Source organism: Rhinatrema bivittatum, chromosome 7 (assembly GCF_901001135.1).
Source record: "Rhinatrema bivittatum chromosome 7, aRhiBiv1.1, whole genome shotgun sequence".
Lineage (NCBI taxonomy): Eukaryota > Metazoa > Chordata > Amphibia > Gymnophiona > Rhinatrematidae > Rhinatrema > Rhinatrema bivittatum.
In genome coordinates this window covers 220,246,610-220,258,636 of record NC_042621.1, presented here as the reverse complement: position 1 = coordinate 220,258,636, position 12,027 = coordinate 220,246,610, and the positions used below count along the sequence as shown (strand labels likewise).

The following is a 12,027-nucleotide window of genomic DNA, read 5'->3' as shown; positions in this document are numbered from 1 at the left end:
CCTTCTTCCAATTTTTGAATGGTTTATGTAAAACCTTAGAAGGTAACTTTCAAACAGCTAAAGGCAGTAGCATATACATGGGTATATGGTTCTACAAAGGAAAATTAGTTTCTTACCTGATAATTTTCGTTCCTGTAGTACCAAGGATCAGTCCAGGACACCTGGGTTGTGACTCCGCACCAGTAGGTGGAGACAGAGCAAAACTTGTGGGCGGAGCCATATATAAGCCCCTGTGCCAGTCACAGCCCCTCAGTCATACGTAATGTCAAAGTAGCCATGCAACCAAGTAACAAAACTGGCTAGAAAATGCACCTCTAACTTTAAACTAACACCAAACTCCTACTTGAACCGGACTCCCCAACCGGGAGAGCTAAACAAGCTAACAGCAGAACTAAGAAAACATGATGAGCGGACTCTCCGTTACTGTAGCGAAGCCCTGCGGGCGGGATCCTGGACTGATCCTTGGTACTACAGGAACGAAAATTATCAGGTAAGAAACTAATTTTCCTTTCCCTGTACGTACCAGGATCAGTCCAGGACACCTGGGATGTACCAGAGCCAACTTACCGAGGGTGGGAAGCAGGGAGTCCCGCTCGGAGTACCCTCTCTCCAAATCCCCCGGAATCGTTAGCCCGGACATCCAACCGGTAATGCCGGATAAAGGTATGCAACAACTTCCAGGTAGCCGCCCTGCAAATCTCTTGAGGCTACACCTGAGAAGCTTCCGCTCAAGACGCAGCTGGAGAGCTGGAGAGCGAGTCGAGGGAGCCCGAAGACCCACGGGAAGTGATTTTCCCCCCGCACCAAGTAAGCTGAACCAATGGCCTCCTTGAGCCAAGTGGCAATCGTCGTGCGGGACGCTGCAACTCCTTTCTTTGAACCAGAGAACAAAACAAAGAGAAGAGCCGTGACCCGAAATGGATAATTGACCTCCAGACAGCGAAGGGGGGATCTCCGCACGTCAAGCTTCCGTAATTCCCTCGCTTCTGGATCAGAGGGCTCCCCGACTGCAAAAGCGGATAGCTCAATTGAAAAACATGGAAAGCCGACACCCCTTTCGGCAGGAAGGAAGGAACCGTCCGCAAACAAACTCCGGAATCGGAAATACACAAGAAGGGTTCCCTACAGGAGAAAGCCCGTAACTCCGAAGCACGCCGTGCCGAAGCAATCGCCACCAAGAACACCGTCTTCAACGTGAGATCCTGAATAGTTAAGCGTTTCAAGGGTTCAAACAGCGCCGCGCATAAAGCGGAGAGAACGGAATGGAGGTTCCAAGCCGGACAGGGGAGACGCAATGGAGGACGAAGGTGCTTAGCTCCCCGAAGGAAACGGGAGATATCCGGGTGAAGAGCCAGGAAAGTACCACGGACCTTACCTCGCAAACAACCAATCGCCGCCACTTGGACCCGTAGGGAACTACAAGCCAGACCTTACCTTTGGCAAAACCTGCCTGGAGGAACGCCAGAAGCCGCAGTAGGGACCACCCCACGCTGCACGCACCATTCCTCCAATCCACCCAGACACGGACATAAGCCAGGGACGTCGCCTGTGTCCTGGAACGTAGCAACGTGGCTACCACCGCAGCTGAGTAACCTTTTCTCTTCAGCCAATTCCTCTCAAAACCATGCCGCGAGGCAGAAGTGATCCGCAGTCTCCAAACAGACGGAGCCCTGATGGAGTAGACCCGCCATCCCCTGGAGCTGAAGGGGTGCCGCCACTGTGAGCTGGACGAGGTCTGCGAACCACGGCCGGCGCGGCAACTCCGGTGCCACCGGGAGCATGTTGGCTGGGTGCAACTCTATGCGCCGCCGAATCTTGCCGATCATCGGCCACGGGAGAAACCACGTACAGCAGAACATCCGTCGGCCCGGGAAGCGCCAACGCATCGACGCCTTCCGCCCCCTTTTCTCGACTTCGACTGAAACATCGCGGAGCCTTCGCGTTGTGCCACGTGTCCATCAGATCCATGTGGGGCACTCCCCACTTCTCGCAAATGAGAGGCAACGCTTCGACCGCCAGTTCCTACTCACCGGGTTCCAGGCGATGCCGGCTGAGAAAATCCGCCTGAACGTTGTCGACTCCTGCACTGTGAGAGGCTGCTATGTGGCTGAGATGGAGTCCTGACCAGACCATTAAGCGCTGAGCCTCCTCCGCCACCTGTGGGCTCCTTGTCCCGCCTTGGCGGTTGATGTAGGTCACGGTGGTCGCGTTGTCCGACAACACTTGGACCGCCTTTCCCCGCACTACCGGTAGGAAGGCTTGCAGAGCCCAACGGACCACTCTGGTCTCTAGTCTGTTGATAGACCACTGGGCTAGCGACACTGACCATAGGCCTTGGACCGAGCTCCCTAGGCAGACCGCTCCCCGACCGGAGAGGCTGGCATCCGCGGTCACCACCGTCCAATTGGGCACCAGAAGAGACACTCCAGAGGACAGATGACTGGAATCCAGCCACGAGAGCAGGCTGGACCTCGCGAGTCCCCCTAGTGGAAGCGGTAAGTGGAACTTCTCGGAAACCGGCGCCCAGCTAGAAAGTAAGGACGACGGTAAAAGGCCACAGATGAGCGAACGCCCAGGAAAACCAGCGCAGGCGTGGAAGCCATATAACCCCGGACCGCAAGGCAGTCGCAGACAAGAAGCGCCGTACTTGAGCTGGCAGCTCGTATCTCCATTCGTGTGACAGGAACACCTAGCCCTGCGACGTGTCGACAACAGCTCCCAGATATTCCAAGGTCCGCGAGGGTGCCCGATGACTCTTGTTGAAGTTGACCACCCATCCTAGGGACTGCCAAGGTATAAGACCCTGGCCAACTGACAGCAGACATTGATCCTCGGGCTCCGCCCGAATCCACCAATCATCCAGGAACGGATGGACCAGGAGATAATACTGGCGCAGCCGCGCCGCCACCGCGACCATCACCTTCGTGAACGTGCGGGGGCCGTCGCGAGACCAACCAGGAGCGCTTGTAACTGGCAGTGCCGTCCTAAAACGCAGAACCTGATGAAGAGCAGGAACGACGGCTGAATGCCTATGTGATGATACGCCTTCGCGAAATCCAGGGAGGTCAGAAAACTCGCCGGGCCGCCCCGCAGCAATTACCGACCGAATCGACTCCATTTTGAAGTGAGAAACGCGAAGGCATCTTACCGACCGAATCGACTCCATTTTGAAGGGAGAAACGCGAAGGCATCAGTTCACTCCACCAAGATCCAGAATAGATCTGTCCGTACCGCCTGTCTTGGGGACGACGAAGTAAATGGAGTAACGGCCCCTGCCGTGCGGTTGACCGGAACAGAGGAGGCAGCCGAGTCTGATCACGCGGAGGACCCACTGGTCTGACGATACACCGGCCCATCTCTCTACAACTGAAATCAACCGCGCTCGCCGGGGCTCCCTTGTTTCCCCCGAAAGGACTGCTGCTGCCATGGCGGGGTCCGGGAGGAAGAAGACCTATACGACTGACCAGGAGACTTTGGAGGACACGACGTCCTGGGATCACGAAAGCGGGACTTGGCCGAAAATGAAAACCGCACCCTGAATTTATCCTCGAGCCTCGGGAATCAGTCGATCTCCGGCAAGAGAGAGAGCTTACCCATAGCGTTCGTGACCTGGAGGTGCACAGCTGGAGTATCCTATTCTCGATAGAGCAGGGCTGACACAGAGAGGTGAAAAAGGAATGAGGCCCAGCCGAGACTACCCCCAACGGGGTGGGATGACCAACCCCTCCAGGATGGCGGGAATCAGGGGCCAGCTCTTTCCTGATGAAAAGGCGGATAAAGCTCGAGTAATCCCCTTCCGAAGGCTGTGTCTGCCCCGCCGTCCACTGCGGCGGCGTGCCATCCCCCTCAGCCCCCCTCGGAGGCGGGGAGGGCGCCTTGGAAATCTCCGGACCAGACGATTCAAACGTCGACATCTCCCTCAGCCCCCTTCGGAGGAGGGGAGGACACCTAGGAAATTACCGGATCCAACGAGGCAGAGGTAGGGACCGTGCCCAAACCAGGCGGTATGGCCCGAAACGGGCGTTTGGCTATGAATCGCCCCACCGCGAACTGCGGCCGAGTACGCGTCCAGTCCTAACTTGATTGGCCTCTCAGGCTCCCTGCCTGGCCAGAAGGTCGCTTGTGGGCACTGCAACCTTAAAGGCCCTATGCCTGGCCAAAAGAAAAACCAGGGACAAAGAGTCCCTCAGAGATCGTGGCATGTCTCCCCCGGTCCTCCCCCCCCACCGCCTCCGATGGCAAAACAGACCACGGAGCCGGCGACTGGGGGGGGGGGGGAACGGAAATGAGGGAACAAACCCCTGGGGCCTGCCGCGCTTGGTGTCGCGCTCGACGCCGCACCAAGATGGCCGACTTTCCCGCCAAATTTCGCGCGAAAAGTCTGTGTAGAATTTTTTTTTTTTTTTTTTTTTTAAATCTTTGCCCGCGGCAGGCAGAAAACTGCTTGTGGAAGGTCGCCGGACGGTCCCCGCAACCAAGTACGCCGCAAGAGCAAAATGCCGCCGCCGAACAAGCACCCCCCGAAGGAAGGCCAACGATACTGCGCCCCTCGTTTCGCAGCCTGAGGAGAGCCAAGCTTGCTAGAGGCGCGCGGGCGCGAAAACGTCCGAAAAATGAGGACCCCGAAACGAGGAGTTCCCATCCACGTTAGCCTCATCCGAGGACTCAGCCCCCCCGGAGGACCCCCCCCCCCCCCCCCCGTAGGCCTCCGCTAAGGAGACAACGCGGGAGGCATGCCGGGATTTCCTGCCGGTTCGCGCACAAGTTCGTGAGCTGACCCCAAGATGGCCGCCGCTCCCGCGCTGAGCGGGAAGGGGTCAGCCGGCATGACTGGAGCGGCGAAAATGCGCGACTGCTAACGTGCCGACCGGGATCGGCTCCCCCTGTCTGTCCCGGACGGTCCCTCCCGCCCGGGACGCAAGCGGAGCAAATCCCCTCTCGCGGGAGCCGCGCGCGCGCCGAGCCACAAGCACGGCCAACCGTTCCCCTCGGCCTCCATGCGGTCGCGGCGGAACGGACGGCGCACTAATAAGAAAAATAATCAATTCCTATCGCCGAAAACACTCCCCGCGCCTCGCCGAGCCGAGAAAACTCCCCCACCGGCGAAGAAACGAAGAGCCACACAAGAAAAATAAAAGTACAAATTTTTTTTTTTTTTTGTACACAAACCTGCCGCTGTCCGGAGTCCTGGATCTCTTGCTTCTGTTGGGGGTGAGTGAACCGGGCTCCCCGGTGTCACCCCCACGCTGCTGCCAGTGGCAGGCCGGGTCCTCGACCCTCAGCAGCGGCCTCAACCAGGGGGGGATAGTCCCCTCAGAACCTTCCCACCCCCCTGGGAGGCAGGACGGACAGCTTCTTCTTGTCTCTTCTCACCTTCAAATCCTTTTCTTTGTTTTTTTTTTTTTTTTAAATTACCAAAACCAATAAACTGAAACCAATAAAACCACCATGACCCTGACTAACCAACTATCAGTTCTCAGGCCACTCAGAGGCTGTGACTAGACCTGCACCACCTACTGGAGACAGAGTAAGACTGAGGGGCTGTGACTGGCACAGGGGCTTATATATGGCTCCGCCCACAAGTTTTGCTCTGTCTCCACCTACTGGTGCGGAGTCACAACCCAGGTGTCCTGGACTGATCCTGGTACGTACAGGGAATAGTATCTTATGACCTGCATTATCATATGTGTATGGATTATAAAAGACACATATCTTTTTCTCCAGAACATACATGTGTATGAATGCTTACACGCGAATACATACAAAACAGTGAATTTCAATGCATATATGTGTGCATACTTTACATACGAAAATAAAACTCAGAATGATGAGAAGGTATTGTCTAAGTCTATCAGTCAAGTTCTTTATGAAGATTCTTTCTCTGTTGTGGGCCCTAGTGCTGTGGCATGGTTGGCACAGCCTATAGGCGAACCTATTAGGTCAGTAGCAGGCAAGAGAGTGGTCTGGGTCCATAGCAAGGTCAACAGCAGATCAAGCAGAGAAGGGCCTGGGATGGGAGCAGGAAGAGGCAGGAAGGTAGGAACAAGGCAAGGCTGAAGTACAGAAGATAAGAAGTTGCCATACTGGGTCAGACTAAGGATCCATCAAGCCCAGCATCCTGTTTCCAACAGTGGCCATCCAGGTTACAAGTACCTGGCAAGTACGCAAACATTAAATAGATCTCATGCTACTAATGTCAGTAATAGCAGGGTTATTCCCTAAGTCAACTTAATTAATAGCAGTTTATGGACTTCTCCTCCAGGAACTTATCCAAACCTTTTTTAAATCCAGCTCTACTAACTGCCCTAACCATATCCTCCAGCAACGAATTCCAGAACTTAATTGTATTTTGAATGAAAAATAATTTTCTCTGATTTGTTTTAAATTGTGTTACTTGCTAACTTTATGGAGTGCCCCCTAGTCCTTCTATTATCTGAAAGAGTAAATAACTGATTCACATATATCCATTCTAGGTGAGGCAGGCTGAACGAGGCAAGGCAGGATGGGCAAAGCTAAGCAGACAAGGCGGGCTGGGTCAGGAACATGAGGATCTGGAATGTGGCAGACAGGATCAGGAAGCAACATACACTGTAAAGACTACAGGAGGACCTTGAAGAATTGGCGCTTGATGCACATGCCTAGGAGACAGCTGAGAGGGAGGTGGCAAGATGACGTGCCGGCTGCGTCAGCAGCATTTGGGGAGAACGTGGCCAGTTGCAGAACATCCCGCAGCTGGCCAAAACATTAAAGATTCCTCTTGACTGTTGGGATATAATCACCAATAATTCTCCTTTATCGGATGATACTTCCTATCCCAATGAACTGGAAACTGACATTGGGGCAGTTGGAGCCTGTCAATACGCCAAGTCTCTGCATTGATCTGATACCACCAGGTACTATCAGTTTCCAAGAGTGGTTGAACTTCAGGCTGTATCAGTATCGATAATGTTGATGTTGAGTGCACCAATGCCACTGAGCCCTGTACCGTTTCTTCCCAACTTCTTCTTAAAAATTATCAATGCCAAAACAACATGGGGTTTAGCAAGAGTGATGACATCTTCCTGGCTCACCTGAGGTATATCTGTGGTAGAATCAATGGCCCTTGGAGACTGGTATGATTCCCAGGGTGCCTTGAGGGTGAGCAGATAGCTCTGCAGGGATGATTGGGAGGATGTGAGGTATTGGCTGGTCTCTCTCTGCTTCCAGCATTGCTCATGGAGGGGGATCAATGTCTGTTAACTTGCCTTCATTCAATGCATCAATGCCAAATCCCCCCCCCCCCCCCCCCCACTGCTGATACAGATAGAGTGGAATTCTTGGCTTTCATTGAATGGGAGAAACTAGAGGACGCTTTATCTCCCTAGCCCTTTCTGATGCTTGACTTAAAAAAAGTTCAATGTGTCCTCTATGTCAAAGCACCGCCAGCATCCATTGAAAATCCTAGGCCTTTCAAAGTCTGATGGATCAGACTTGCTTGACTCACAGAGCTTTTCCATAAGTGCCAAGTGGATCTGACAGCCTCTGAGAGTCATATGTCTGCAGGTATAACTTCTAGCGATGATGTGACTAGCTCCTAAGCATACCACACAGACATTTTGAGGGTCAAGTTACTGACATCACTTATCTGCACTGGGGGCCATCTGGTCCTTTTCACTTTCTGGCACATCTGGCGAAAACAGCTAAGGCAAAATAAAATGTCTTAATCTCAGGAAAACAAAAGGCCACCTGAACCTCTTGACATACTAAGGTATGCGAAAAGCTGATGCACCAAAATCCAAGAAAATTTAGAAACAACGAAAAACTTTAAGTGATACTAAAGGGAAAACCTGAACTAAGAGAGACCAAAATTGTGAAAAAACAAACAAAAATTTGCTTCAGAAAATTACCTCAGCACGATGAAGCAGTAACAGAAACATGACTGTTGAGCTCTGGTGAAAAAAATGAACTGGGAGGGGACCCACACAAGCACACTACAGTGTGGAAACTCCTGCAGATGCTTAGTAAAGTACATTCACAGAACTTTGAAGAGCCTGTAATAAAACTCCATTAACAGGCTCTACTGGAGATATCTGGCTAACTTAACTGGGATATTCAGTGGTGCAGCAGTGCCGCTGAATATACTCGGCTATGTTAAACTTAGCCAGATATGTATGCCCTATGGCATAGCCAAAGTTAGACGGATAGGTTAACTTTTCAGTTATCCATCCAAATGGCTTTTGAATATCGGCCTCTTTGTATGTTATTATCAAACTTTTGAAGAAAATGATTCTATAAAAGCTTCAAGCTGAAAAACTATTTACCAGTTTGTGGATGTTTCATTCTTAGAAATTTTGAAATTCAAATCAGCCATGCCTCCCACAGGTACTCTGTCACTTCCTGTAGCAAAATGGAGAAGTTTCTTCTGCAGATCAAGAGAATATCCTAGGACAACATCCCAAAAGTATCTGCAAAAACAAAATATTTTAAAATACTACCAGACACATTTTGAAACAAATGAAAGTTGAACTATCAAAGAAAATGCCTTCATATAACCTATTCATCTTCAGAGGCATTTTTTCAAAACTCTTCCATATTGGAAGTTAGCAGCCTCTTCCTGCATTTGGCCCAGTTTATTGAACTCTATTGCTAAAGAATTACAGTTGCTAAGGAAGTATCTAGGATTCTAGAAATTAACTGAAAGATGATTTTCTAATTCTGCTTTTTAGTTACTTCGGCTTCAATATTCAAAATTAACCATCTATGTAAGTTAGCCAGATAAGATTTATCCAAATCACTATTAGCCACATAAGTTTTATCCGGCTAAGGTAATCCTGCTCTATGGCAGGTCTAACTTATCTGGTTAACTTAACCAGATATGTCGGAATATTGTCACTTATCTGGCTAAGAAGTTCATTTACTTTGCATTATTCCAATAGACATAGAATTAGTAAATCAGGCTCTAAGCTATCTAGATAAGTAGGCCACCTCGGTCTGCCAATTCTCCACCCCTGAGTTATCTGGCTATCTTCTTAGCTGGATAAGTGAATTATCTGGCTACGTGATGACCATTGAATGTAGCCGAATATTCAGCGGTTGCCATTTAGCCAGATATTTCTTACCTGTCCAGCTAAGTAGCTTTTGAATACTGGGCTCTTTAGTTTTAACAATTTTTTAAAAATGATTTTAGTTTATAATTTTATCTCTTTTTTATTCAGAGGAATTATAAGTACCTGACGAGTACTCTATGATTATTTCACTGTTGATTATGCTGAGGCTTATATTTTTCTTAGTCAATTAGCTATGAGGTTTTATCTTAGTCAATAATAATACTCTGTATTTTTAGACCACCTTTCCAATTTTAGCTTAAAGTGGTTTACAACATTTTTTCAGGTACAAGAATAATCAGATGTATGAAGTCTTATTTGTCTTAGTTAATTTGTTTTACTGTAAACTATGTAATCCTGCCTTGGCCATCTAAAGTTTTTTGTAGTCTGCCTACCGCTCACACTTAGCAGACTACAAAAATCTTATCCACAAAGCAAAAAAAGACTTCTACTCTAACAAAATAAAGAAATACCAACATAACCCAAGAATGCTTTTCAGTATCGTCCAAAATCTAACAAAAGCCCCCAATGACCAAACATCATCAACATCCAAGATCACAAGCAATGATTTCACAGATTTCTTTTACGAAAAAATAAAAAACATCATAAATAATAACCTCAACAACAACCTCAACAACAACTTGCAAGACCAAAAAAGTCAAATCAAGCCTCCACCAAGCTGGCCCAACTTTGACACAGCATCTTCAATGGAAATCCAAAATATCATCAAAAAATGAACCCAGCCAAACACCCTATTGACTGCATACCCATAACAACGATCAAAGCCATCGAACCAGCAATAACAAAAACGATAACTGAAATCGTAAACCTATCCCTCTCAGAAGGAAACTACCCCAACTGCCTAAAATCAGCAATTATCAAGCCCATACTGAAAAAGACCAACCTTGACCCAGAAAACCCACTAAACTACCAACCCATTTCAAACCTACCATTCATTTCCAAAATCATTGAAAAAGTTGTACACTTCCAACTCAGCGACCACCTTGAAGGAAACAACATCTTACTCCCCACACAATTTGGCTTCAGGAAACACATGAACACTGAGTCACTACTCCTATCATTAAACGACACCATGCTCAAAGGCTTTGAAAATGGCAACAGCTACCTTTTAATCCTACTTGACCTATCTGCAGTCTTCGACACGGTAAACCACTCAATCATGATTGACAGTCTTGCCGAAATCGGTGCAAAAGAAAAAACACTACAAAGGTTCTCAACCTATCTATCACAAAGAACATACCAGGTGTCAATCAACGACACCCTCTCCAAGAAAATAAACCTTGAAACCGGAGTTCCCCATTTCTGCACATAAAACAGAGTTTTAATTGAGGGAATGCATTTTAAAATTACTTCATTATTGGAAAGGCAGCTGTAATAAATCCATGAGAACATAAGAAATGTCATGCTGGGTCAGACCAAGGTCCATCGAGTCCAGCATTCTGTTTCCAAATATTGCCAGTCCAGGTCACAAGTGCCCATACGAAACCCCAAAAGTTCATCTATTTCTTGTATCACACTCTCACGGACAAGCGTTGGCTTTCCCATATCTACCTGGCTAATAACCGTTTAAATGTCATCAGTAGCTTTCTAGATTTAATCTATATCACCACCACCTATGTGGCAGGGTTTATTTGGGAGGACTGAGATACAATGGAAACAATTTATTTTTCAAATTAAAATGACTATATAAAACAGGCAAGTAAACAGGTATACTGTCAGTGAGGAAGAACAGCATACAAACTTATACATTTTGTGACCACAGTCATGCAACTCGGATTAAAATGATAAACCAGGAAATTCAACTTGTTTTCTTTAAGGCAGAGGTTGGCAACACTTGACATGCATGCCACATGGTGACGCATGAACAAATACCAGTCATCATAAACACACCTCTTGACCAGGTAGTGGTTCCGAAACGAGGCAGAGTGAGGCGGCTGTTTCAGGTGGCAACATTTTGGAAGTGGCAGCAAGTGTGCGCCCACTGAAAAACCCTGTTTGGGTACTTGCCAGGTACTTGTCACTTGGATTGGTCACTGCTGGAAACAGGATACTGAGCGAGCCTGATGGACCCTTGTTCTGACCAAGTATGGTATATCTTATGTTCTTCTGACCACCTAACTTTGCTTTTTACATTCTAATGCCAGCAGGATTTCCACACCCGGCCAGCAAAAAAATCCGAGGTGCTGGCACTGTGGAGCAATTCTGTGCTGGCACTGTGGAGCAATTCTGTGCTGGCAGGGTTCTGTTGCGACCGTCGGTCTTAAACGGCTTCGCCCCGCCCACCTCTCACTACTTGGGGCTCCTCCCACTCACCTTGGACTACTGGCCGCCGCGGCATATGTTTGCCGTCCTCTCTGGCGTCCCCCCAGACCGGCTTTGGTGCTGCCTCCCTCCATGCTCCTCCAAGGTCCCTTAGGGCTCGCGTGCGCATGCCGCCCTCATCTTTATTTCCACGTTGGCGCGAACCTCAGGGGCGTCCCCCTGATATGACGTCATGCTGCCCAGATATTTAAACCTATAGTATTTGCTAGCTCATCGAGTTAGCAACGGTAACACTACGGATGGGATTCGCTCTCCGTACCAAAGCTGCTCTGCCACTCCAGCGCTATCTGGAACTCTTACACCCTTCGGGGTTGCTAACGAGGTACCCACTCCTCGGGGGCCTTTTCTGCTTCTTTCAGGTCCTATCAGGAAACCGGTACTCGCTCCTCGAGGGCCCATGTTCCCTGAGTCACTGCCTGCATCTTCAAACCTTTCTACTTGGAAGACTTCACTAACAGTTTCCATCTGTGAGTACAACTACCTTCTGTTCCACAGTACTGCTTCACTGGAACCAGGCACTCGCTCCTCGAGGGCCTGCTCTCTGCTCCAGTGCCAGACCTCTCGTCTAGTGGAATCTCTGTTACTGCTACGTGAGTACAAT

The 12,027-nt window shown here is 49.2% G+C and overlaps 1 protein-coding gene and 1 long non-coding RNA gene across 5 annotated transcripts in view; one reads left to right on the top strand and one right to left on the bottom strand.

The window, feature by feature from the left end:
* Positions 1-12,027, bottom strand: part of HECTD2 (HECT domain E3 ubiquitin protein ligase 2) — a 231,251-nt gene that overhangs the window by 11,848 nt on the left and 207,376 nt on the right. For all 4 annotated transcript variants that reach the window (XM_029609862.1, XM_029609861.1, XM_029609864.1 and 1 more), the window contains one exon: positions 8,301-8,444. In XM_029609862.1, the coding sequence (XP_029465722.1) occupies positions 8,301-8,444 (144 nt within the window). The remainder of the gene's footprint in view (positions 1-8,300; positions 8,445-12,027) is intronic.
* LOC115095747 overlaps positions 1-12,027 on the top strand; it is a 49,443-nt gene that overhangs the window by 17,355 nt on the left and 20,061 nt on the right. The gene's annotated exons all lie outside the window — the stretch shown is intronic.